The sequence below is a fragment of the Falco biarmicus genome, chromosome 5, assembly GCF_023638135.1.
Source record: "Falco biarmicus isolate bFalBia1 chromosome 5, bFalBia1.pri, whole genome shotgun sequence".
Taxonomy (NCBI): domain Eukaryota; kingdom Metazoa; phylum Chordata; class Aves; order Falconiformes; family Falconidae; genus Falco; species Falco biarmicus.
Window position 1 is genome coordinate 15,211,911 of NC_079292.1, and position 27,006 is coordinate 15,238,916.

Consider the following 27,006-nt stretch of genomic DNA (forward strand, 5'->3'; position numbering starts at 1 on the left):
CCAGTGAGCCCCTCACTTCCCCACCGCCACCCAGAGTCACTTGAATTTGGGGTGCTGCGGTTAAAATTTATTACATTGATTACTGCTTCTGAAAAAGCCTTTGTTTTTAATCAGGGCTCGCTTCACTTGGGAGCTCAGGGAGCTCAAGGACAACTAATGAGTAGGTGGGTTTTGTCCTGAGACCCCCAAACAAGCAAGATGTGAGCAGGAACATCCAGACAATACAGTGTGCAGCTGTGTCATGGCGGTAACTCTGTCGCGCCTGGCCAACGTCCTGGCATGTGTGAACTTTGCAGATCGTGACACAGCGCACACCTGCACTTTGCATAATATTAAACGTTATACATACAGCAGGTGTGTAAACTATTTTTGTTTTTCACCGACTATAAAGGTGGGCATGCTGCGAGACGGGGCAGAACCCTCACATATGGGTAGACGCGCCTGCTAGGAATTTTTTAACCATTCCTGAGAGGCTCCTGGCACCAGCTGCAACGGGACTCCCAGCCAAAGGTGTGGGGGGGGCTGGCCAATGTTTAGGCCGGAATCAGTGAAGGATCCTATTCTTAGTCTCGTTAACACTTTGCAGGACTGATTCGATGCTTTGCTGCTCTTGCTCTTTGTTCACATCGTGCATAATAAATAGTACTGTTTCCTTCTATCACATTGCCTGATATTTCCCCTTTTTATATTGTAATATAATAGGAATATAATAAAATAACCTGCATTTATTCTTACATTGGATTTGGAATTCATTTTGGCTGAGTATTCAGTCCGTCGGAAAAAGGGCAAGATGTGGGCCCAGGGGTTCTGCCTGCGCAGGGGTACGGGTCTCCTCGCATCTGTGTTGTGGAGGGTGGACGGTGAGTGCTGCAGTGAGCAGAGCCGAGGCTGTGCCCTCGTTGGGCCAGATGAGCCAAGAGCTTCGGGAACTGGCCCAGCACCCTCCTGCTCCCCAAGCCCATCACCCTGATCCTCCTGCAAGAGCTTGAGGCGGCCCCAGCATGGTACGGCTCGGGGGGGTGATGACAGACCTCCCCCGTGGACAGCATCAAGGATCTCCTGTTTATCGCTGGAGTACAGCACAGGGATAAAGATGGAGTCAGAGCGCAATCGGCCGGGTCACCATGGCAGCAAATGCAGGAATTTCCCAGTACTGGGCTGTTCTGCACACCGGGACATGCAGGCACAAGGGGGGCAGCAGGCAGGGAGCTGGGCACGTGACTCGCTGACCGTAAAAACGAGGGGACGGACCATGAGAGAGTCTTTTGCCTCGACAAAGATTTGAACCCTAAAAACAAAGCTTTGGGCCCTAGAAGAGGGGTTACACCCATAACAATGGGGGTTTGAGCACCCAAGCGGCTTTGTGCCCTACAGGTGAGGGTTTCAAGGCTAAAAATGAAACTCTGGGCCCTAAAAGAGGCTTTGGTAACAAAAAGAGAGGGGGTTTGGCCCAGCATGTGAGCCTTTGGCCCACATTAAAATAAAGAGTGCGCAAAGTCAGCATGCGTGCTGGGCACGACTTATCCCCCGTGCATCCAGGGCTGGAAATAAAGACCGCCTGCTTTCGAACACTCAAAACCCGAGTATTAAAGAGATTTATCTCTGATTTTTTGGTATCAAACAGGTTATTTCTCCCCCTGGGCACGCCGCGTCACCTCCAGCAGCCATGGCGGCCCTTGTGCTCAGGTGGTTGTGGCGGGAGAGGCGTCCCTGCAGCGTCCTGGCATTTTGTCACTTGTATTTATCGCTGCGGTTCATTTGGGGCCCTTTGCTGCTGGTTTGGAGCAGCTTTGCTTCAGGGAGCGCAACTTCCTGAGGACTGAGGGGCGCGGCCGGGTGCTTGGCGGACTTCTGGCCCATCGAGGGTGCGCTCCGGACGACTGAGGGGAGCTTCCGGTGCGCTGGAGGACTTCCGGCCCATCGAGGGTGCGCTCCGGACGACTGAGGGGAGCTTCCGGTGCGCTGGAGGACTTCCGGCGCATAGAGCGGCACGCCCGCTGTCGCGGGGGGCGCTGGTGTCGCTTGTGGCCGCTGCGGCAGCCGGCCTCGGCCTCGGCCTCGCTCCGTGCCCAAGAGGCCGCTGGGGGTGACAAGATCCCCCGGGAACCTCTCCCCCCCCCCCGCCCCCCCCTCCGGGCGGGGCCGGGCCGGGCAGCGGGGCCGGGCCGGGCAGTGGGGCCGTGGCAGGCGGCGGCGGGGAGGCCCTGGGGCTGTTACTGGCGGTCGGGAGCGGAGGGGAGGAGGGGGGGCAGGAGTGTTATAAATTGAGACCACAATAGATCATAATCCAATTAAAATTTTTATTAATTATAGCAAGTAGAATATGAGCAAAAACAGCGCTGGACGACAGGGGAGTCTGCGCTCCACCAACTGCCGTACTGAGCAGTTCAAACAGTCCCTTTTTATACTTTTTTTTTCTTTTACTTTCGTGTTCATGAAGTAGTGGAGGTGTTGGCCCTTCATTCATACGCACAAGCGGCATCCTGGACACCTGTCGGTGATCTTATCTTTCACAAGCGGCATCCTGGACACCTGGCGGTGATCTTATCTTTTGCTGCCTAATCTTTACATTGGGCTTAACATAAATCTTAATAAACAATACCCTAGTCCATAGTTTTTTACAATTCCCCCTTTTTTTTTTTATCCTATTATTGTTTATTACACGCTGCTTTCATTCTCGGCACTGTGAACAAACCTTTTTCCGCAATCCCAACATTTATCATAACACTCACAAGGTAATACCTCACAATTACAATAGGCATAGTTTTCACGTGGCATAATGCATTTGCAACAATCTTCATCCTCATTAATAGATACACTCTTATATTTTGCCCTAGACCTCGTAGTTAAAATAAGCAATTTAGCTATGTCAAACCGTTCTCTAATAAAGTGTAAAATATAGCGTAATATACAAGGCCCAAATATAAGTCCCAGAATCAACATAATAAGTGGTCCTGCTAAAGCAGACAACAAAGTGGTTAGCCAAGGTGAGATATTAAACCAGTTTTCATACCATGACCTGCCCGCCTCACGATCTTTCTTACGTTGATCTAACCTTTTCCGGAGTTCAGACATGGTGTCCTGGACTACTCCCGTATGGTCAGCAAAAGAGCAACATTCTTCATTGAGAGCTACACATAACCCTCCTTCCTTTAAGAACAATAGATCTAATCCTCTTCTATTTTGCAGCACTACTTCTGATAGAGACTTTACTGAAGTGGCTAAATTTTGGATGGATTGTTCTATTTTTGCTAAATCCTCATCTACAGCCATCTGCAAACTTTGTAATTCCTGACCTTTTACTAGGGAGGCTATGCCTGTACCTGCTCCAACTCCGCCCGCTATCAGCAGTGTAGCTAGGGTTACCACTGTAATTGGCTCTCGTTTTTGTCTATTCAGGTCTCCTTCAAAGTGGCATAACACCTCCTCAGAGGTGTGATAGATCAGTCGAGGAACAATAATCACCTGTACGCAAAACTGAGATTGATTAAACACGTTTAGGGATAGGCAAGGCGTTATTCCGATGTCTGAACAAACCCATTTAGCTCCTGGTGTCGGGATAGCCCATTTGTCATTTTGATTCTTGTGTTTCTCTATATTGGTGTTAGTGACTGTTTGGTTGCACAAAGGCTGATACTTTTCGGGCACTGTACCTATACATTTTCCTTGACCTGTTACTAATTGAATAGTAATTCCTTGCGTATGATTCCTCTGGTCATCCCATGGGCCTTCTCGTGGGTTCGAACCATTAGACCATTGAATCCTACCTGGTTTTCCAATTGCCTCAAAATATGGTGGTCTAACATTATAACATAACCAGCATTCCTCAGTTAAATTTGGTTTGCTTTCATTAAGGGCATGATAAGAGGCTTGCATGAGATTCCATAAGGGGTCTTTGGATTCTGACAACTCTAGATCCCTGGATAAGGAGAATTCAGTCACAGTGTCATTAGTTTTTTTCGAAAGGGAGTCTGGAGAAGGGGTTACGACAATTATGGGGGCAACCTTTTCTTCAGATAAAGTGGGTGGATTCAGGACCAGATTTGGTCCTACTGGTAAAGGATCGTGAGGTATCGGTTCCTTTTTTATAAGGAAATGTCCTCCCCTATCGGTTCCTGATTCCCAAAGTCTAGCCCCCCATGTTTTTCCTATCAACCAACCTGCATCTTCTGGGTGTGTCACATTAATGTAGATTTTGTCACATGTACCCTCATTCAAAAAACCTCCATTTGTTCCATGTTTCGGTGGGTCACATCCGAAAGGACCCCACCCTACCCATAAATACTTGTCTTGGTCAACCTCCCAGTCTGAGGCTACTGTTTCACAACCCCAGTAGGCACAATAATAATAATGTCCTGGGTAATTACAGTATCCTTTCTCATGGTTCGAACTAGGGCAAAAATAAAATCCATGTTTGTTCAGGCAGGGTTTTACCAGTATGAGATCACACAGCGCACAGAGAAAACTAGGGGCTCCTGGAGTAACTTGAGTCTGAATGGTTACTTGTCCTTCCCACCTGATTAAGGTCCATTTAAAAGGTTCATGAGGGTTTCCATTTGCTTGGGTTATTATCAATAACAAAACTAACGGTATACCAGGAAAAAGGGTGTCTGTCAATTTTGTCAATCCAAATATATTTTTACCAGTCCTGGGGAAGTTCGGCCATTGCTGCTTTTGCATCCCATTGTTCTGGTTCTTTTCTCCTCAGTATGTTCCTCCTCTGCCTTGCCCGTCGACTCGGTTGCTTCGAGCCACGAGGTGTACCATCTTCTCGGCAGCAAGGGAATTCTTCAGGAGAACAGCTGCTTTGGGCTTTCTGCCTGTTTACAGAGGCTTCCCACTTTGCAGCTTTAACTAATGGGGCAAAGCAAGACACGGTTAATACTTCCCTTTTGCACTTTATAACCAAGATTTCAGCTACAAAGGGGACTGGTTCGGTGGAGTGGTAACAATAATATTGAGAGTTTATTCCTTTGGCAAAAATTTCCCACCACTCATGGGCTTCTCAAATAATTTCTTGTTTAGACTCTAATTGTTTTAATTTCCACTCAGTAAGAGTTCTTTGGATTTTCCAATACTGTGTACAAACTCCTGTCGGAGGGTATCCGAATTCACAGTGTGTCCACCATTTATCCTGGCATATCTTACATTTAAAACAAGCAAATGGATAATAATTGTAGTTCAAATTATTACACCTAATTCGTATATCCAAAATGCATATATCATTAACATCAGCATATTTTCTATATTCAATATTGTGTGGCTGCATGAGCTTAGCAATTACACTTCTTACACTTCCATATATAATTGATAAAAAAGCGAGATAACTATAGCAAATGTAAACAATAATACACACTTTATACCAAAAGGTAATGCGTCAAAATAATCAAATAAAATCTCTATCATAACTTTATCTTCTCAATGTTATCTTGGTATCACCTGGAGTACTGATTACTTTCCAGTGGGGTCTCGTCACTGGGCCTTTAATGCGACTGGCATGAGTCCATCCACGCTCAGCAGTCCGGACAGCTGTTTCTGTTGTGAGCAAAACAAGATAAGGTCCCTCCCAATTGGGTTTTAGAGTTTCTTCTTTCCACGTTTTAACTAATACCCAGTCCCCAGGTTTAAGAGTATGAATTTTTAAGTCCAACGGTGGTCGTTGTACAATCAGTCCATGTTCCCAAAGCTTGTTACGATGTTCTGCTAATTGTGAAACATATTCATTAATCACACGGTCTCGAATTAAAACATTTGTTTGTGGACTTTCAATTCTATAGGACATTCCATACACCATTTCAAACGCTGATATTCCTACATCTGCTCGGGGTCTGGTTCTGAGAATTAATAGTGCCATGGGTAGGCACTTAATCCATGATAATTTGGTTTCTATCATTAATTTAGTCAAAATAGTTTTGATTTCTCCATTCATCCTTTCAACTTTTCCCGAACTTTGTGGATGCCATGGCGTATGGTATTCCCACTTAATACCCAAGCTTTCTGTTAGATCTCTAACAATTTTTGACACAAAGTGTGTTCCTCTGTCCGAGTCGATTACTTCAGGTACTCCATATCGAGGTATAATGTGTTCAAGTAACACTTTAGTAACTTGGTTAGCAGTTGCCTTGGAGGTAGGAAAAACCTCAACATAATGTGTTAAATGATCCACCATTACTAATAAATATTTGTAACGCCCTACCCTGGGTAGTTCAGTAAAATCCACTTGTATGTGTGTGAAAGGTCTGTATGCTGGGGAACGTCCTCCAAGAGGCTTTTGTCTCATGTTGTTTCGATTAACCTTTTTACAGGTCTCGCAGGCTGCCGTGACTGTCTTTGCTATGTTATATACGCCTATACAGGCAAACTGTTGATTGAAATGATCAACTAACGCCTGGGTTCCCCAGTGTGTTTTACTATGTATTTTTGAAAATATTTCAAGTGCTATGCCCTTCGGCAAAACTTCTCTCCCATCTGGCAATATGTACTTACCATCCTGTTCCTTAGCTCCCATTTGTTCTAGTTTTTCCTTTTCTGCAGACTCAAAACTCAAATTTTTACTAACAGGTATTTGTTGTATAGTTAAAATCGTACTATAATTGCCTGCTACTCGTTTTGCTTCTGTATCAGCTGCATTATTTCCCCTAACTTGGTAACTTGTACCTCGCTGGTGTCCCTTTATATGTACAACTGCTATTTTATTCGGCATTTTTAATGCCTCCAGAACTCGCCGAATTAATTCTGGGTGTATCAGTTCTTTTCCCTGTGAGTTAACGAATCCTCTTTCTTCCCATATTTTCCCAAAAGTGTGCACTACTCCGAACGCATAGCGTGAGTCTGTATATATAGTTCCATCCTTTCCCTTTAGTGACACTAATGCTTTCCACAATGCATACAGCTCACAGGCTTGAGCCGACCAGCTGGCACTCAGGGGGCCTGATTCTATTGTCCTAAATTCTCTTTTTTCCAACTTAACGATGACATATCCGGACAATCGTTTACCTTCCACTATTCGTGATGACCCATCTATAAATAATACTTCTCCATATTGTAGTTCTTCTTCTTCTAAGTCTGGCCTAATGCGTGTCTGCTGTTCAATTGTTTGAAAACAATTGTGCAATAGTTCATTACCTTCTCCTGGGTACAAAAATTCAGCGGGGTTAACTGCTCCAATAGTTTTCAAAGATAGTTTAGGGGATTCTATAAGTATTCCCTCATACTTTAATAATCGGCTATCTGTAAGCCATTTTTCTGCTTTTTGTTGTAACACTCCCCTGATATTATGAGGCGCATATAAGACAACTTCTCCGTTAAAGGTAATGCGATTTGTTTCCTCAAGTAATAAGGCAGCAGCAACAATGATTTGTAAACAACTCGGCCAACCCCTGCTCACAGGGTCCAACAGCTTTGATAAGTATGCCACCGGTTTCTTTTGTCCGGCCCATTCCTGAGTTAATACTCCGAATGCCGTTCCTTCATGTATGTTAACAAATAAATGGAATGGCCGCTTTAAATCTGGTAGGCTTAAAACCGGTGCTTGGCTTAGCTCCCTTTTGAGACTGGCAAACTGCTCTTGATCCTGAGGGGTCCACTTGGGCATATTGTCTTTAGACAGTTGTTCATATAAGAATTTAACTTTAAAGCTGTAGTTCTCTATCCATTGCCTACAATACCCAAATAGCCCTAATGCCTGCCGAATTTGCCTCTTAGTGACAGGCATAGGTAATTCCAGAATTCCTTTAATGCGCTCTGGATCTAATATCTTCTTGCCGTTAAACAAATAATGCCCCAAGTATTTCACTTTTTCCTCCACAAATTGTAACTTTTCCTGTGATACCCGTAGTCCCTTTTGTGCAAGAAAGTTTAGGAGTCGAATGCTTTCTTTCCTTACATCCTCCTTATTATTCCCTGCTATGAGCAGATCATCTACATACTGTAACAGCACGTTTCCCGTTTGTACCTGGTATTCTTTTAAGAGCTCTTCCAGGGCCTGTCCAAACAGATTAGGGGACTCAGTGAACCCTTGGGGGAGCACGGTCCATCTCAATTGCTGCCTACGGCCTGTCTCTATGTCTTCCCATTCAAAGGCAAAATAATCACGGCATTCTTCTGCCAGTGGACAGGCCCAAAAGGCATCCTTTAAATCAGCCACACTATACCAGGAGTTATGGGGTCCTAGTTTGCTTAGCAGTGTGTATGGATTTGCTACTACAGGGAACCGGGTGATAGTTCTTTTGTTTATTTCCCTTAAATCATGTACGAGCCGATATTTCCCATTTGGTTTCTTTACAGGCAGAATGGGGGTGTTAAAGGGTGACATACAAGGCTCTAAGATTCCTTGTGCTAACAATCGATCAATTTCTGGTTTTAATCCTCTCCGTCCTTCTAGGGATATAGGATATTGCCTTACCCTCACAGGTATGTGGGGTTCGGAAATTTGAATTTTAATCGGTGGGATTTCCAGTCTACTAATTGTGTCTGGAGAGTACCAGACATAGGGGTTAATTTGTTTTTGATCATCCACGGTCAAAGGATAAGCAGACACTGTTAGCTCTTGATTTTTTACTTTAATTTCTAATTGCAATTCAACAATTAAATCTCGTCCTAACAGATTAAATTCTGCTTCAGGGACGAGCAAGAGTTCACCCATTCCAAATTTATTTTCAGTTTCGAATACCACATTTTTGATTTTGCTTACTTTAAAGGGTTCTCCTTTTGCCCCAGTTACTTGTACTTTTTCAGGGGAAACTTTACATCCCTCAGGTATTTGCTTAATAGTTGATTTTTCAGCCCCAGTGTCTACTAAAAAGGTGAACTCTTGTTTATGGGGACCTATTTTTAATTTTATCAAGGGCTCATGATGACTCCGGTCCCCTAAGATATAGAGCCCCTGACTCTCCTATTCTGTTTTCAGTATTTCCTCATCCCTGATCCTTTCTCTGCAATTCTTCTTTATATGTCCCTTCTTTCCACAATAAAAACAACATCTCTGTTCCTTCTTTACTACTACGTTCCCTTGTTTCGTTCCAGCAGATCTGTGTTCACCAGTTCGCCCTTTGCGATCCTCTCTGACTGCTGCTACCATCATTTTTACTTGTCGCTTGCTGCTCTCTTCTTCCCGCCTTACATAGACTTTCTGAGCTTCCCTCAATAATTCATCCAACCCTCTATTCTGCCAGTCTTCTAACTTTTCAATCTTCTTTCTGATATCTTCCCATGATTTTGCCACAAACTGAGTTTTGAGGAGTGCTTGCCCTAAAGGGTCGTCTGGATTTACCCCAGAGTACAGCTGAAGGGCTTTCCTCAGTCGTTCCAGCCACTCAGTAGGGCTTTCATCTTTCTTTTGCATTTCATTAAATGCTTTATTGATATTCTGGCCACGGGGGTACTGCTTCCCTAATCCCCTGAATTACTATAGTTCTCAGGTCCTGCATATGAGTTCTATGCACTGGATCCTGATTATCCCAATTAGGTCTTTGGAGTGGCCATTTAACATCTGCTTGGGGTCCCTGGGCATGCTGAGCATCCCACAGTCTCATTCCTGCTCGTCTAATCATATCTCTTTCCTCGGTAGTAAATAATTGACCAAGGATAGATTGCATCTCATCCCAAGTATAAAGGTTTGGTCCCAAAAATTGATTTAATCTTTCTGCCACTCCGAGTGGGTCCTCAATTAAGTTTCCCATCTCGGTTCTTTTAAAATCTCGTAGGTCAGCCGAGTTTAGGGGTACGGAAATATATCCAATCACAGGTTGAGGTCCTCCCATGGGTATTTCCCTTAGGGGGTACATCTGAGCTGCCCCTTTTTGACTTCTAGTTACGCGTCTAGGAAGAGGGGGAGACCCTTGTTCCGACTCTGGTGGGGGAGTGGGCGCTCTGGGGACCTCTGCAGGAGCAGGAGGAGGAATGTAAGGAGGGGGGGTTAGAAGGGTTTCGTCTAACTCTTCCTGCTTTTTCTTTTGTTTAGTTTTTATTTCATTCAGTGGGTAAAGTCTAGCTCCCGGTCTTTCTAGCCACACTTCCGCATATCGACTCTCCTCCGGGTTAAGGGGTTTTTTATTATTAACCCAGAGGTTTAATTGCTGTCTTACCCAATCTTCTTCTGACCCATAGACTGGCCAAAAGACATTTTTAGAAATTTTCTTCCCTCCCCATATCTTAGTACAATATTCTATCACCTTCTGCTTATCTTTCCCTAGAGTTCCAGGGAAATATCTCCAATTGTCTAAGATATATGCCAGAGGGGTATTCTTAGGTACAATGGGTACCCTTCCCATGGGAGTCGAAGGCTTGCTGCCCTTCGCCCCCATCTTCTGGAATATCCACAAACATACACTCACTCGCTCCCCTTGTTCCTGGCCCAGTCCCTCGCGGGAGATGGGAGACGCAGTACTTAAGAGTCCGCACTCGCTTGGTTCAGTATATCGAACCTCTCACTCGTTATATTCCAGGAAACCCAATACCGCCCGAACGGCAAACCCGCGAAAAACTTCGCAATATACTTACGCGTCCTGCGTCTTCGTCCGGACTCCCGTGCACAGAATTTTTATGGGATTTTACCGGTTTCTCCTTTGCTCATTATTCTAGAATTTAGGTTCGTCGGTAAGGTTGGAGTAAGCTGTTGGTTGCGGGGCCGCGAAAAGTCGCGGGGCGCCTCCCCGGAGGACCAAAGCCCACCGTTCCTTATCCGAGTCATAGCACCAGAATTGTTATAAATTGAGACCACAATAGATCATAATCCAATTAAAATTTTTATTAATTATAGCAAGTAGAATATGAGCAAAAACAGCGCTGGACGACAGGGGAGTCTGCGCTCCGCCAACTGCCGTACTGAGCAGTTCAAACAGTCCCTTTTTATACTTTTTTTTTCTTTTACTTTCGTGTTCATGAAGTAGTGGAGGTGTTGGCCCTTCATTCATACGCACAAGCGGCATCCTGGACACCTGGTGGTGATCTTATCTTTCACAAGCGGCATCCTGGACACCTGGCGGTGATCTTATCTTTTGCTGCCTAATCTTTACATTGGGCTTAACATAAATCTTAATAAACAATACCCTAGTCCATAGTTTTTTACAGGAGGAGGCGGCGGCGGCGGCGGCGACGCTCTGAGCGGGACCGAGGCCAAAGGTAGGTGGGTGCGCCCCCTCCTCTTCTCTTAATGCCCTTCTTTCTTTTTCTTCTTCCTTTTGCGCTTTCTTTCTGCATTTCGATTTTTTTTGTGTGTGTCTTTAGCTTCTCTTTTTCTTTATTTTTCTTTCGCTTTTTTTTTTTTTTACTTTTCGCCTCAGTTCCATGGCCTTCCTCTCTTCCCTATGTAGATGTGTGGGTGCACATAGGTACCGGTTTATATCTGCGTTTCCCTGATGAGTGCGGTGGCGTGTCCTTGGAAAAGGAAGGACGGGAGGGAGGGAGGCCGGCGCCCAGGGAAGGCCGATCCTCACTCATCGTCATTATTTCGCTGTTTATTCATGTCTCGTCTGGGCTGCAGCCTTCGGTCAAACACTGTGGCTGGTAAACGTGCCGGGGACGTTAATGACCCCCAATAAGCATCTAAACGTTGACAAAAATTCGATTAAACTGCAGCGTATGCTGATGTAATTTGCATCGGCTTTACTCTCGCTCCCCTCGGAAGTAATTCGTGCTTGTTTGGGCGTTTATTTCCATCCCCCCAAACCATGTGCATTTAAATTGGGCTGGTCACGACGTTCTCTTCGCTTTCTAATTTTATTTTCAATCTCAATCTTAATATTATTAACTCTGGTTGAGAACCGTTGCCACCATTTTCTTAATATTTGACTGTGTCCGTTATTGAATTACTCAGTTTTATTTCTTTTTATTTAAAAATCTAAAGCTTCGATTAATATCTGGGTTACAAGCAGGAGCTGCAGTGAACTTAGAGCTGCGTTAGAATTGTAGTTATTAAGCACACCGACTTCACTTCCCAAATCTTTATTTTCATTTTAAAATCTAAAACTTTCTTATTTTTCTTGGAAAATTATTTACTTCAGGAGCAAATAATCACCTTGTACTTTCCTTGGGAGTCATTAACACCCGCAGTTATATATAACACAGCGGCTATATTTCGAATTAGACTCTCCGCTAGTTTTCTGTCTTGAAAAAAGGATTGCTAATTTTTTGGAATTTATCTAGAATTCCAAATGCTAATTAAGGACTAATTACTGTCCTCACCGTCCCTGTCCCCCCCCCAGTTTGTTGAGTCATGGCAACAATGAAATTTTGTTGTGACTCATCCCTAAATTTCCTTTGTTGGTTCGTACCCTTGGTGTTGTAATCGTCGCTTTACCACTGAGTGGGATTAACTAACGCCTGTGATTTGTTTTTTTTAATACTAACTAGAGTTGTTTCTCTATCGATGTTAATCCTGATTAGCCCTTTATTATTTATGTTTTGCCACTGGTGATTTTATAACCTAAAATAATGTAAAATAATATAAATCGTGAGGAGTCGCTGCCTGTAAAGTTTTGTGTGGTGCCTTGAGTCTGGCTACTGCTTACCCCTAAAGACTCCTCTGTTATTTAAGTGTATATCCTAGGCGCGTTAAAGTGAATAACAAAGAGTAAAAATTAAGATTTACAGTATGTATCTCTTCTCTATTATATAGATAAATAAAGAGCAGGGACGTCGGAATTCCCAGGAAAAATGCAGTGTGCCCAGAGGTCGGAGAAGCACCCCAGCGCGTCTCGTTCTCTACAGGATTTCGCACTTTGACCATGCCAGCCTGTGTTTTTTATTTTCTGGGAATCAAATTCCCCGAGGAAGGAAGGAACGAAGCATTGTGGGTGCAGCAGGTAAGACGGCAGCACCAAACAGATGTGGAGCCAGCTACCAGAGACACCGATGCGCTCCTTCGCTGCAGTGTTGCACCCACAACCTCTCCAGGTCCGTAATTAAACTTAATTTGGCTGCGTGGAACACAAACCTGTTTTTTAAAGAGGTAAATAATTTAGGATTCTACAAAATGACGAGGGAAGGTGGTTTGTTAAATGTGGTACCACCAAAAATTTTCTGTCTGAAAAAGAAAATGCGCTGCTGTTGCTGGTTGCATCCATCAGGACCGTGCGTGCCACGGGGTAGGTTCAATCCCATAAAAGTCCTTCTCTGCTTTATTCCCAGCCGCGGGGCGAGTTATTCCCTGGAAATCACCCCTGGCAGATCCCAGGCACCGTGGTTTCTCCCTGCAGCCCCCATAACAGATAATAAATGTGTCCCGAAGGGTGGAAAGTGCGACGGGGGGTGAAAAAATTACTAAAAAAATAAAAAAGACGCGTGGCAGCCGCATCAAGCGCTGTGACTCGCACCCCAGCGGAGAAACAAAGTGGCTTGGGGGGAGGTTGGGGTGCTCGGGGCAGAGTGCAGCCCCCCTGCCTTGGGGAATCTGGAGAAGGTTTGGGGCAGCTGCAGAGCAAAAAGAGTCCTGGGAGAGGAGGGTGTCATGGGGGAGCATGTAGGGAGCCCCCGGGTGCCGGCAGCCCCTTGCTGTGGGCGCTGTGCTGGAGGGAGGTGGCCAGGGGCGGCCATGGTGCTGTGGGATGAGGGGTGTGAGGTGCTTGGATCTTGGCAGGGGGTCCTGGGGTGGGGTGGGGTAAGGAGGTAGGGGGGACAGCCCATTCCTGTGCCACCCACCCATCTGGGTGGGCCTGGGGGACCCTTGGGGTAGGCACAGACACCACCTTGTGCCTTGATGGGTGGAGGCCCCCCCTCCATGGAGGGGTGCTGAGGCTGGGGGGTCGTTGGGCTGCTGTGTGTGTGTGTGCGCTCCCCCCCAGCCCCCTGCTGGCCCCGTTAGGCTTTAGGGGTAACACGTTGCCTGTCACCTGCCTTGCGCTGCCAGCAGACCCCAGCTCCGCTGGCTAGTGCCCCCTGCCCCCCCCCCCCAGCAATTTCTCTCCCCAGGGGACAAAGGGTCCCTGCATGGACCCTGGCACCTGTGGCCCCGCAGCAGAAGCAAGCCAAGGAGACGCTGCGGCAGGTACCAGGATGGGAGTGGGCTCCACACTCATCCCCGCGAGCTGGGGGGATTGGCACCCACCTCCCCTCCTGAGCACCATGTCCCCCAGCAGGTGACGGGCGGGAGGTTGAGGATCAGGAGCATGAGCCGGGGCACAGTAGTGGCACCAATGCCTGTGAGATGTGCGGCAAGAGCTTCCGGCTCCGCTCCAACCTGCTGACCCACTGCTGTGGCCACCAGGGCCAGCGGCCCTATGCCTGCCCTGAGTGCGGGTGCCGCTTCGGGCAGAGCTCCCACCTCCTCACCCACCAATGGCTTCACACCGGTGAGCGGCCCTACCCCTGCCGCGACTGCGGCCGCAGCTTCAATGTCAACTCGGACCTGGTGAAGCACCGGCGGATGCACACAGGTGAGCGGCCGTACCTGTGCCCTGAGTGTGGGCGGCGTTTTGGCAGCAGCTCCAACCTCACCCGCCACCAGCGCCTTCACACCGGCGAGCGCCCTTACCACTGCCCCGACTGCAGCGAGAGTTTTCGGGACTGTTCAGCACTCACCATCCACCGGCGCGCTCACATGGGCGAGCGGCCCTACCCCTGCCCAGCATGCGGCAAAGCCTTTGCCGACAGCTCGCTGCTGGCCAAGCACCAACGCACCCACTGTGCCGACAAATCCTTCGCTTGCCCCGACTGCGGGAAGAGCTTTTCCACCAATTCCTACCTCCTCCGGCACCGGCGGACACACTTAGCAGAGAAACCGTATCGCTGCGGGGAGTGTGGGCGGGGGTACAGCCAGCTCACCCACCTCAGCACCCACCAGTGGGTGCACAGTGGCGAGCGGCCCTACAGCTGCTGCGAGTGCAGCAAGAGCTTCACCACCAGCTCAGCGCTCACCAAACACAAGCGTATCCACACTGGCGAGCGCCCCTACATCTGCCCCGACTGCGGCAAGAGCTTCAGCCAGAGCTCCAACGTCATCACCCACTGGCAGCTGCAGCACGGCAAGTCCCTCTGATGCCCCGTGCCCTGCCACCCCCTTCGCCCCTACTACCACCAGCCCCCTCCCCACTGTTTCTCTTAATTAAATCTGCGGCAGAGGCCACCAAAGTGCCTGGAGTTGGCAGGGGTGTCACCCCCCAGGGGCTTTGCTGAGTGGTGGTTGTACCCCCCCAGCCCCCCCCCCCCCCCCCCCCCCCCCATCAGCCCCCTCCCCACCATTTTTTTTAAATAAAATCTGCAGCAGAGACCACCGGTATGCCTGGAGTTGGGGTGTGATGCGGGGGTGAAGCGTTGCCCCTGGGGCCTTTGCCGAGCAGTGGCTGTGGCCCACCATCCCCCCCCCCAGCCAGGCACTGTGGTGAGGGGGTGGCAGCCATCATTCTGCGGGCGGGACACACAGGAACGAGGCAGGGGGGTCGTCCCAAAAAGTGGCTGTTGCACAACGCAGGTATGAATTTGGGGGATGTGCGGCTCCTTTGAACTGGCAGGGACACTGGTGGGGTGTGCTGGGGTCCCCTGGTTGCCCCAGAGAGTGCACCCAGCACCCCCGGTGTTCCTGGAGGCCTGGGCCCCACACAGGATGGGAGGTGGGCTAGCAGGGTGCCCCCCATGCCAGATAAATCCCTGAGGATGTGGAGCTGGCGCTGGCTGTAGCCAGTGGGACTCCCACTGAAAGGGGAAGGGGAGAACAGGGTGCTCCCCTCTCACTGTCACCCCGAGGGGGCTGGGACTGGCCCAGCAAGGGGGGAGACAGGGATGGGGACAGGCTGGGGTACTGGGACGGGAGTGGGATGCAGGAGGGACCAGGAGACTGGGATGGTATGGAGGTGGTGAGGGTGCTAGGGGTGGGACTGGGATGGGGGTGCAGGAGGGGACAGAGATAGGTTGGGAACTGGGGTGGAACTGGGACCAGGATGGGACTGGAATGCAGGAGGGGACTAGCATGAGACTGGGACTGGGATGGGTGTGCAGGAGCTGATGGGACTGGAACCAGAATGGAAATGCAGGAGGGGACTGGGATGGGGGTGCTGTGCGGGGCAGTACTGGGATGGCACTGTTAGGCAGGAGGGACTGGGAGACTGCGATAGGATAGGGGTGCTGCAGGGGACAGGGCTGGGGCGGGGGTGGAGGAGGAACCAGGAAGGGACTGGGATGCAGCAGGGGCCAGGGGTGGGGCAGGGATGGCATTAGGACCAGCAAGGGGGTGCAGGAGGGGAAAGGGATGGGACTAGGACTGGGATGGGGATGCAGAAGGGGACAGGGAGTGGGATGGGGCTGCAGGAGTGGGTGCGGATGGCACAGGGATGGGGATGGCGGTGGCACTGGGAGCAGGACTGGGATGCAGGACGAGACTGGGATGGGATTGGGACTGGGATTGGGGTGCAGGGACTGGCCGGGAATGGCACTGGGACTGCGATGTGGTTGCAGGGGGGGGATTGGGATGCAGGAGGAATGGGGATGGGGCAGGGATGGGATTGGGACCAGGATGGGAGTGCAGGAGGGGACAGGGATGGGGTGGGGATGCAGGAGGGGTGGGGATGGGATGAGGACCAGGATGCAGGAGAAGATGGGGATGGGATGGGGATGCAGGAGGGAACAGTGATGGGTTGGGGGCAGGGGGAGGGGTGTGCAACAGGAATGAGACTGGGATGTAGGAGGGTACTGGGATGAGACTGGGACTGGGATGGGGGGGTGGTAGGGGACAGGGATGGGACAGGGTGAGTATGACGGACAGGGATGAGACTGGGATGCAGGAGGGGACCAGGGTGAGACTGGGACTTGGATGGGGATGCAGAGGGGATGGGCCTGGGCTGGGGGTGCAGAGGGGGATCAGGATGGTAGTGGGACAGGACTGGGGGTGCAGGGGGAGACAGGAATGGATTGGGACTTGGATGGGGGTGTCGGGGGGCACACAGATGGTACCGGGACCAGGAGGGGGGGTGCGGGGGGGGGGACTGGGTTGGCTCTGGGAGGGGCTGCAAGGAAGATCTGGGGGGGGCCTGCAGAAGAGCCAGGGAGGCTTTGACAATGGACGGCAAAGGTGCTTCCTTGTGTAGTTGCTTTCCCCATCTTCCCTTATCCCCTCCCCATCCTTCCCCTCTGTGAGGCTGTCTGTGGTGTGCCTGCTCTGATGAAAAGTGCTCCCACGCCAGACCGAGAGCAAAGGAAAAGGGGCAGGAAGAGAGGTGTCGCAGTCCTTAGTTTGCAGGTTTAATGTATCGTCACTGTTCAGAAAACACAAGCGTGTATGTGGGTCAGGAGCCCCTGCAGATATTTATTATTAATAGCCTTTTTATTATTAATAGCCATTTCTCTAAATACAGGACTTCATGCAGCGGGTTCACACAGTGCTAAGCTCCTGGTAAACGGAATCGCTTTTATGCATACTGCAGACTGGAGGTAGCAAGTGCCAGGCGAGAGATGAAGGTGATGCCTGTCATACCAGAAGTGTAATGTATCACCTTCACGTATGTGTAGCCTTAGTATAATTATGAGATTGTAACCCAGAAGTTGCTTTATTAGTATAATTATGAGCTTGTGATTGAGAAGACCTCATGTTGTAAAGGATGAGATTTATGATCCAACTTGCAAGGAATATCTAGGATGAGAGAAAGAACTGATTGAATGTCATGGACACCTAGCAGGTTTTGCCAAGAAACTTTGTAAAAGGACCAGGTTGATCAGGTCATGAAGTGTTCAGGAGCCAGCAAGGACTTGGTGGTTGCAAAAGCAGCCCTCCGACTCAAATCAGAAGAAAACTATGCATGTAAAAAAGAAGGAGGGACTAATGTAAGTGGATTCTGGGAAATAATCAAATATGTATGGGATTTTGGGGAAAGGTAGTGCATATTTATGATTATACAGAATGTAAGGGACATGTATGTCAGGACAAGGTGAGCATGTTAGAAGGAGAGATCCCCCATGCTCCCGGCACCATAATAAGAGAATGCCTGCTTTCTAAACTTCAGAAAAAGTCTTGGAAAGTTCACTCGACCAAACTTTGGGTAACAAAGATGGACATGAAAGCAAGTGACGCACACGCAGTGGTGATCCCAGCCACAAGCATGCTGTTTAATGACCTGGGAGAAGGCTGCAGTGACTCTCTCAGAAGTCAAGGTTTTCAGTGCTGTTTCTGTATTTGATACCCAAGGGATGGTTTCCCTCGGCAAGCGTTTCTGTGCAGGCATGTGCACGGTCTGTGACACAGGCCACGCAGGGGTACAAAAGTGGGCGTAGGGTGGTTGTTCCCACACTCTGGAGGAGCATCTCTGGGGTGAACACAGGGAAGAGCTTCCTACACGGCTGTTGCCACAAAGCAGTGACCCGCTAGCATAAGGCAAAACAAGATGGACTTCTGGGATGGGATGAAGCCCATCTTCGTGATGCCCAGCATCACCCTCAGAGGTACAAGCACACACAGCCACTACAGGAGTGTTGTCAGGACTGAGAGTTGTGGCGTTGTGGGGGTGGGACGCAGGCAGAGCCAGCAGACAGAGAGTGTGACCTGGTTTTCCTTTGCTTTCCAGAGCAAACAGCCATCTGGGACGCAGTGGCCAGCTACACCCAACAACAGCTCTTGCTACACAAGGTAGAGTGACACCCGCATCTTCCTTATCCCCCTAGAGAAGCTGGGGGGATCCCGTGGCCGTGGAGCTTGGGCTGCAGTTGCTCCTTCCCTCCTCAAAAAGCAGGGAACTCCCCACAAAATCCCCACTGAGAGACAAAACAGGGCTCGGGCAAGGGTGGTGTCACCTCTGCTAGGTAGTCTTCTACTGCAAGGCTGATCCGTTGTTGGAGAACCCTGGATGCCCTTGAGTGGCTTCTGCCCCCAAGTCCCGCTTTTTCCAAGGAGGAAAAGGAAGGAGAGGACTCGGCATCTCCTCCCCAAAGCTCTCCCCACTGTCCCAGCTGGTGCCTCCAAAGAGCGGGAGGTGGCAGGGTCCGAGGTACCATCCCTGGGTGGAGCCATCCCCCAGCTCTTCCCTCTTCACCCTTCACGCCCTTCTTCTCTGCTCCAGGGGGTACGAATTCCCACCCTCGGCTCCTTTGACGTGGTCCCCGCACAGAACAGGTTGGGACAGAGATTGTCACTATCCAGAAGCCTGTGTTTCGCCTGTCCAGGATCCTCAGAGACATCCACAACCTCATGGACAACGAGGATGACCTGTCTGGTAGGACAACAACTGCATGGTGTGGGTGAAGATGGGAGTTATCACATCCCTTTGCGAAAAGCAAACTGGCCCCTCTGCGAAGCTGGTCCGCAAACAGGACACGCGCAGTAAGAATCCCTCGGGGAGGGCTGCAGGATGAGCGCCTCCATCCCTCTCGTGTGGTTTTTCCAGACAATAAGGTGTTGGCGCCTGTGAAATATGCCAAGGTGGCCACGGATGCCCACGTGTCCCGGTGCAAAGTGGAGGGATGCATCCTAGGCACCATGTCCCTCCTGTCTCACTGCCTGGCGAAGGGGAAGAGCATTGCACTTGTCCTGAGAGATGTTGGGATGCTCCTCATTGAAGACAGGATGGTGCAAATGAGATTCTACTATGATTTCCTGGAAGAGATATCTGGGAAGACAAACCTCAGAATGGCTGCGTTCATAGTGAGTGTTTTGGATTCCCTGTGGCTCCAGCGGCTCATGCCGCCCTGAACTCCTCCGTGATTGAGTGTCATGGTCACGTCGAGGATGTCCTGGCATCTCCGTGTTCCTCCATTGCAGTTTCCCCAGCTGCTGGACATGGTGGTGTCCCGGATGGTACCTGTTTCTTCCCTGACTCGCACCAGCCGTGTCATCATCTTTCCTGAGTGAGTCCTTCCCCCAAGTGACCACGGGGGTCCTGCTGTGGCTCTGCCCTGTTGTCATTCCTGCAAACGATGGGATGGAGGAAGGATTTGAGGACACCGGGACACCTTTCCTGGGCGACCCCATTTCCTGGGATGCTCCCTGGGGATGGGGAATGGATGATTTGTGGGGGGAAAAAACACCTTTTACAATGGTGCCAAGCTCTGGCTGGGAGCAGAGCAAAAAGGGCTGGTGGTGCCTTTGGTCATGCCACTGTCACCTCTTTGTCACCAGGTTTGAACTGGAGTTTGTGCCCAAATCTCAGTCCAGGCACCCTCTCAAGGTCTTGAGGCGTGCCCTTGGTGAGGACATGTGGAAGAAAGAAGAGGATTTGCCACCCATCAGGCAACACACAAAAGGTAAGGCAGTTCCCGGCTCTTTTCCGTAGCATGGGCAAGCGGCTTCCGGTAGGAAAATCCACAGCAATGATGGTCAAATGCTTGCACCAAAGCTTCGTGCCACATTGGCACGGCCTCTTCTCCCAAGCTTGGCTTTGGGAGTGGGCCAGGATGCTCGGATTCTTGGGAATGACTTAACATTCCCTCTCCAAAAGAGGCTTGCCTACATCACCCACCTCCCCTTTTTCAAAACCCCGGCGCTACCCGTACCTTCGCTGAGGAGCCCGGTGAGCGCTGGTTGCTGGGGAAAAGGAACTTGGTGCACGCTCAAGGCGTCAAGTTCTACCACCTGAGACTTTGTAGACCCTTCGTGGCGGGCCACTGATCCAACGGGCACGCTGCCTCGACTCCACACATGCACTCATGCAGATATTTTCCCTTTTTGCTCAACCCTAGGATCCCCCAAGCAGAATCTCAGGCAGGATCTTGATAGATTAATTTATTACAGCCGGCATAACCCATACCGCTTCAAGGAGGACTTGCGTTTCTTAGAAACGAGGGGAGGAATATTGCACGTAGTTTTGACTTGCTCGGGATTTATCAGAGCCTGTCCTTCTCTCGGTGTAAACCTCCTTCCAAGCCAGCCATAACTTGGTGGGAGATGCACGGTGTCTGCTAGTACAGCCTGTAAGCAGACAGCTCCTAGGACACATCTTTAGTTTTACTGGCCAGCACCGAGTAATCCATGTCCCGAATGAGAGCAGATTTCCCTGCTAATTCTACACCTTTTATTTCCAAGAACCCTTGAAAAAATAGTAGGGGAATAAGCAAATCCCCAGAGCGATGGAGCACAGGTTAATCATCATCCTTTCCACGTGAAAGCAGACAGGGGTTCACCCGCTTTCCTCAAGCCTTATGCTGATAAAAGCAGCTGTCTCGAGGCCTCCTTTTGTCCATGTAGGGAAAAATGTGGGTGTAAATCCAAAGATTTTAGCTTTCACAGCTTGCAGCCAAGGCTTCCCAGCTGCTAACGCCAAGTTATGCTAAGTGATTCATATCACTTTTGCTGGTATTGGGGAGGCAGTGGATAGAGCAGAACGGCTGCCTTGGATGTTTTGGGATGAGATGTGAGCACCGCTCCATGTCCCTGGGACTGGGAGCATCACGGTGATGCTCTTCTTGATGAGGTTTCTCCTTCCCATTTGCAGCGGGACTTCCTGAAGTGCCTTTGCCTGCTGATTCCAGCTCGGTTACTAACAAACAGGAGGAAGTCCACAATAAGGCGGCGATGAATAAGAGGACGAAGCGCCAGGCTAGGTGAGTCTGGGGGCTCAGGACTGAGCATCTGCATCGGGTTACTTGCCGACCCGGTGAGAGCCCCAAACCCTCACTGGGTTCATCACTGCCTGACAGCAGCACAGGGCAGTGCGATGGGGCTAGGGGAGCCCCCATTTCAAAGGGGGGGGGGGGTGTCCTCCTCCCCTTCATGAGAGCACAGGTGTGGCCTGGGGACATGGGGACAGCTGTGTGTCAGCTGAGGGTGCCGGCTTGGGGAGGGCATTTCCCCTCCTGAGCTGCCGGAGGCTGCGCCAAGAGGCACATGGCTTGCAGGGCAGGATGTAGCCCCGAAGCCATCATGGCCTCGGGCAAAGTCCTTGTGTTATGTCCTTCCAGGCAGCTGCCAGGGATCCCAGGGGCCGTGTCTGGAAAAAAGTTGCTGGTGAGCGGCCAATCCAAAGGCAAACCTGCAGCCAAAGGCCAAGCAGCAAAGCCGAACCAAACACAAGCAGCAAGACTGCAGAGGCACAAGCAAAGACAAGGAGAAAAAATATACCCTGTTGGAAGCAAATTCAACACTGAAACAAATTCATCAATGAGCCCGGAAGCCTGGATGCCCAAGGAGATCACCTACAAGGTCATGACTCCGCTGCCAACAAGAGACGAGGCAACACAATTAGTACAATCAAGACCTGAAAGGTTCCGGTCGGTGCTGAAAGACCCACGGTATACAGTCTTAGCGGGATCCCCCATGCTCCCGGCACCGTAATAAGAGAATGCCTGCTTTCTAAATTTCAAAACAAGTCTTGGAAAGTTCACTCGACCAATCTTTGGGTAACAAAGATGGACATGAAAGCAAGTGACGCACACGCAGTGGTGATCCCAGCCACAAGCATGCTGTTTAATGACCTGGGAGAAGGCTGCAGTGACTCTCTCAGAAGTCAAGGTTTTCAGTGCTGTTTCTGTATTTGATACCCAAGGGATGGTTTCCCTCGGCAAGCTTCTGTGCAGGCATGTGCACGGTCTGTGACACAGGCCACGCAGGGGTACAAAAGTGGGCGTAGGGTGGTTGTTCCCACACTCTGGAGGAGCATCTCTGGGGTGAACACAGGGAAGAGCTTCCTACACGGCTGTTGCCACAAAGCAGTGACCCGCTAGCATAAGGCAAAACAAGATGGACTTCTGGGATGGGATGAAGCCCATCTTTGTGATGCCCAGCATCACCCTCAGAGGTACAAGCACCCACAGCCACTACAGGAGTGTTGTCAGGACTGAGAGTTGTGGCGTTGTGGGGGTGGGACGCAGGCAGAGCCAGCAGACACAGAGTGTGACCTGGTTTTCCTTTGCTTTCCAGAGCAAACAGCCATCTGGGACGCAGTGGCCAGCTACACCCAACAACAGCTCTTGCTACACAAGGTAGAGTGACACCCGCATCTTCCTTATCCCCCTAGAGAAGCTGGGGGGATCCCATGGCCGTGGAGCTTGGGCTGCAGTTGCTCCTTCCCTCCTCAAAAAGCAGGGAACTCCCCACAAAATCCCCACTGAGAGACAAAACAGGGCTCGGGCAAGGGTGGTGTCACCTCTGCTAGGTAGTCTTCTACTGCAAGGCTGATCCGTTGTTGGAGAACGCTGGATGCCCTTGAGTGGCTTCTGCCCCCAAGTCCCGCTTTTTCCAAGGAGGAAAAGGAAGGAGAGGACTCGGCATCTCCTCCCCAAAGCTCTCCCCACTGTCCCAGCTGGTGCCTCCAAAGAGCGGGAGGTGGCAGGGTCCGAGGTACCATCCCTGGGTGGAGCCATCCCCCAGCTCTTCCCTCTTCACCCTTCACGCCCTTCTTCTCTGCTCCAGGGGGTACGAATTCCCACCCTCGGCTCCTTTGACGTGGTCCCCGCACAGAAGCAGGTTGGGACAGAGATTGTCACTATCCAGAAGCCTGTCTTTCGCCTGTCCAGGATCCTCAGAGACATCCACAACCTCATGGACAACGAGGATGACCTGTCTGGTAGGACAACAACTGCATGGTGTGGGTGAAGATGGGAGTTATCACATCCCTTTGCGAAAAGCAAACTGGCCCCTCTGCGAAGCTGGTCCGCAAACAGGACACGCGCAGTAAGAATCCCTCGGGGAGGGCTGCAGGGTGAGCGCCTTCATCCCTCTCGTGTGGTTTTTCCAGACAATAAGGTGTTGGCGCCTGTGAAATATGCCAAGGTGGCCACGGATGCCCACGTGTCCCGGTGCAAAGTGGAGGGATGCATCCTAGGCACCATGTCCCTCCTGTCTCACTGCCTGGCGAAGGGGAAGAGCATTGCACTTGTCCTGGGAGATGTTTGGGTGCTCCTCATTGAAGACAGGATGGTGCAAATGAGATTCTACTATGATTTCCTGGAAGAGATATCTGGGAAGACAAACCTCAGAATGGCTGCACTCATAGTGAGTGTTTTGGATTCCCTGTGGCTCCAGCGGCTCACGCCGCCCTGAACTCCTCCGTGATTGAGTGTCATGGTCACGTCGAGGATGTCCTGGCATCTCCGTGTTCCTCCACTGCAGTTTCCCCAGCTGCTGGACATGGTGGTGTCCCGGATGGTACCTGTTTCTTCCCTGACTCGCACCAGCCGTGTCATCATCTTTCCTGAGTGAGTCCTTCCCCCAAGTGACCACGGGGGTCCTGCTGTGGCTCTGCCCTGTTGTCATTCCTGCAAACGATGGGATGGAGGAAGGATTTGAGGACACCGGGACACCTTTCCTGGGCGACCCCATTTCCTGGGATGCTCCCTGGGGATGGGGAATGGATGATTTGTGGGGGAAAAAAACACCTTTTACAATGGTGCCAAGCTCTGGCTGGGAGCAGAGCAAAAAGGGCTGGTGGTGCCTTTGGTCATGCCACTGTCACCTCTTTGTCACCAGGTTTGAACTGGAGTTTGTGCCCAAATCTCAGTCCAGGCACCCTCTCAAGGTCTTGAGGCGTGCCCTTGGTGAGGACATGTGGAAGAAAGAAGAGGATTTGCCACCCATCAGGCAACACACAAAAGGTAAGGCAGTTCCCGGCTCTTTTCCGTAGCATGGGCAAGCGGCTTCCGGTAGGAAAATCCACAGCAATGATGGTCAAATGCTTGCACCAAAGCTTCGTGCCACATTGGCACGGCCTCTTCTCCCAAGCTTGGCTTTGGGAGTGGGCCAGGATGCTCGGATTCTTGGGAATGACTTAACATTCCCTCTCCAAAAGAGGCTTGCCTACATCACCCACCTCCCCTTTTTCCAAACCCCGGCGCTACCAGTGCCTTCGCCGAGGAGCCCGGTGAGCGCTGGTTGCTGGGGAAAAGGAACTTGGTGCACGCTCAAGGCGTCAAGTTCTACCACCTGAGACTTTGTAGACCCTTCGTGGCGGGCCACTGATCCAACGGGCACGCTGCCTCGACTCCACACATGCACTCATGCAGATATTTTCCCTTTTTGCTCAACCCTAGGATCCCCCAAGCAGAATCTCAGGCAGGATCTTGATAGATTAATTTATTACAGCCGGCATAACCCATACCGCTTCAAGGAGGACTTGCGTTTCTTAGAAACGAGGGGAGGAATATTGCACGTAGTTTTGACTTGCTCGGGATTTATCAGAGCCTGTCCTTCTCTCGGTGTAAACCTCCTTCCAAGCCAGCCATAACTTGGTGGGAGATGCACGGTGTCTGCTAGTACAGCCTGTATGCAGACAGCTCCTAGGACACATCTTTAGTTTTACTGGCCAGCACCGAGTAATCCATGTCCCGAATGAGAGCAGATTTCCCTGCTAATTCTACACCTTTTATTTCCAAGAACCCTTGAAAAAATAGTAGGGGAATAAGCAAATCCCCAGAGCGATGGAGCACAGGTTAATCATCATCCTTTCCACGTGAAAGCAGACAGGGGTTCACCCGCTTTCCTCAAGCCTTATGCTGATAAAAGCAGCTGTCTCGAGGCCTCCTTTTGTCCAAGTAGGGAAAAATGTGGGTGTAAATCCAAAGATTTTAGCTTTCACAGCTTGCAGCCAAGGCTTCCCAGCTGCTAACGCCAAGTTATGCTAAGTGATTCATATCACCTTTGCTGGTATTGGGGAGGCAGTGGATAGAGCAGAACGGCTGCCTTGGATGTTTTGGGATGAGATGTGAGCACCGCTCCATGTCCCTGGGACTGGGAGCATCACGGTGATGCTCTTCTTGACGAGGTTTCTCCTTCCCATTTGCAGCGGGACTTCCTGAAGTGCCTTTGCCTGCTGATTCCAGCTCGGTTACTAACAAACAGGAGGAAGTCCACAATAAGGCGGCGATGAATAAGAGGACGAAGCGCCAGGCTAGGTGAGTCTGGGGGCTCAGGACTGAGCATCTGCATCGGGTTACTTGCCGACCCGGTGAGAGCCCCAAACCCTCACTGGGTTCATCACTGCCTGACAGCAGCACAGGGCAGTGCGATGGGGCTAGGGGAGCCCCCATTTCAAAGGGGGGGGGGGGGTGTCCTCCTCCCCTTCATGAGAGCACAGGTGTGGCCTGGGGACATGGGGACAGCTGTGTGTCAGCTGAGGGTGCCGGCTTGGGGAGGGCATTTCCCCTCCTGAGCTGCCGGAGGCTGCGCCAAGAGGCACATGGCTTGCAGGGCAGGATGTAGCCCCGAAGCCATCATGGCCTCAGGCAAAGTCCTTGTGTTATGTCCTTCCAGGCAGCTGCCAGGGATCCCCGGGGCCGTGTCTGGAAAAAAGTTGCTGGTGAGCGGCCAATCCAAAGGCAAACCTGCAGCCAAAGGCCAAGCAGCAAAGCCGAACCAAACACAAGCAGCAAGACTGCAGAGGCACAAGCAAAGACAAGGAGAAAAAATATACCCTGTTGGAAGCAAATTCAACACTGAAACAAATTCATCAATGAGCCCGGAAGCCTGGATGCCCAAGGAGATCACCTACAAGGTCATGACTCCGCTGCCAACAAGAGACGAGGCAACACAATTAGTACAATCAAGACCTGAAAGGTTCCGGTCGGTGCTGAAAGACCCACGGTATACAGTCTTAGCGGGATCCCCCATGCTCCCGGCACCGTAATAAGAGAATGCCTGCTTTCTAAATTTCAAAACAAGTCTTGGAAAGTTCACTCGACCAATCTTTGGGTAACAAAGATGGACATGAAAGCAAGTGACGCACACGCAGTGGTGATCCCAGCCACCAGCATGCTGTTTAATGACCTGGGAGAAGGCTGCAGTGACTCTCTCAGAAGTCAAGGTTTTCAGTGCTGTTTCTGTATTTGATACCCAAGGGATGGTTTCCCTCGGCAAGCGTTTCTGTGCAGGCATGTGCACGGTCTGTGACACAGGCCACGCAGGGGTACAAAAGTGGGCGTAGGGTGGTTGTTCCCACACTCTGGAGGAGCATCTCTGGGGTGAACACAGGGAAGAGCTTCCTACACGGCTGTTGCCACAAAGCAGTGACCCGCTAGCATAAGGCAAAACAAGATGGACTTCTGGGATGGGATGAAGCCCATCTTCGTGATGCCCAGCATCACCCTCAGAGGTACAAGCACCCACAGCCACTACAGGAGTGTTGTCAGGACTGAGAGTTGTGGCGTTGTGGGGGTGGGACGCAG

The 27,006-nt window shown here is 50.5% G+C and overlaps 4 protein-coding genes across 4 annotated transcripts; 3 read left to right on the forward strand and 1 right to left on the reverse strand.

The window, feature by feature from the left end:
* The first annotated feature begins 2,154 nt into the window (after positions 1-2,154).
* On the forward strand, positions 2,155-15,066 carry LOC130149578 (zinc finger protein 239-like). The gene is made up of 4 exons (XM_056339387.1): positions 2,155-2,256; positions 11,074-11,121; positions 12,617-12,894; positions 14,073-15,066. Exons 3-4 carry the CDS (start codon positions 12,726-12,728, stop codon positions 14,972-14,974), a joined length of 1,071 nt encoding a protein of 356 aa, XP_056195362.1. The 5' UTR covers positions 2,155-2,256; positions 11,074-11,121; positions 12,617-12,725; the 3' UTR covers positions 14,975-15,066.
* Positions 8,259-10,680, reverse strand: LOC130149584 (uncharacterized). Its single transcript, XM_056339400.1, has 2 exons — positions 8,729-10,680; positions 8,259-8,691 (listed from the first exon to the last, which is right to left on the reverse strand). Exon 1 carries the CDS (start codon positions 10,302-10,304, stop codon positions 9,357-9,359), a length of 948 nt encoding a protein of 315 aa, XP_056195375.1. The 5' UTR covers positions 10,305-10,680; the 3' UTR covers positions 8,259-8,691; positions 8,729-9,356.
* Positions 15,067-18,597: 3,531 nt separating the features above from the next.
* On the forward strand, positions 18,598-22,183 carry LOC130149714 (uncharacterized). The gene is made up of 6 exons (XM_056339669.1): positions 18,598-19,130; positions 19,302-19,558; positions 19,676-19,761; positions 20,033-20,157; positions 21,345-21,453; positions 21,811-22,183. Exons 1-6 carry the CDS (start codon positions 19,106-19,108, stop codon positions 22,181-22,183), a joined length of 975 nt encoding a protein of 324 aa, XP_056195644.1. The 5' UTR covers positions 18,598-19,105.
* LOC130149715 (coiled-coil domain-containing protein 81-like) lies at positions 22,087-26,468 on the forward strand. Its single transcript, XM_056339670.1, has 8 exons — positions 22,087-22,360; positions 22,769-22,830; positions 23,261-23,414; positions 23,586-23,842; positions 23,960-24,045; positions 24,317-24,441; positions 25,629-25,737; positions 26,096-26,468. Exons 1-8 carry the CDS (start codon positions 22,258-22,260, stop codon positions 26,466-26,468), a joined length of 1,269 nt encoding a protein of 422 aa, XP_056195645.1. The 5' UTR covers positions 22,087-22,257.
* The last annotated feature ends 538 nt before the right edge of the window (positions 26,469-27,006 follow it).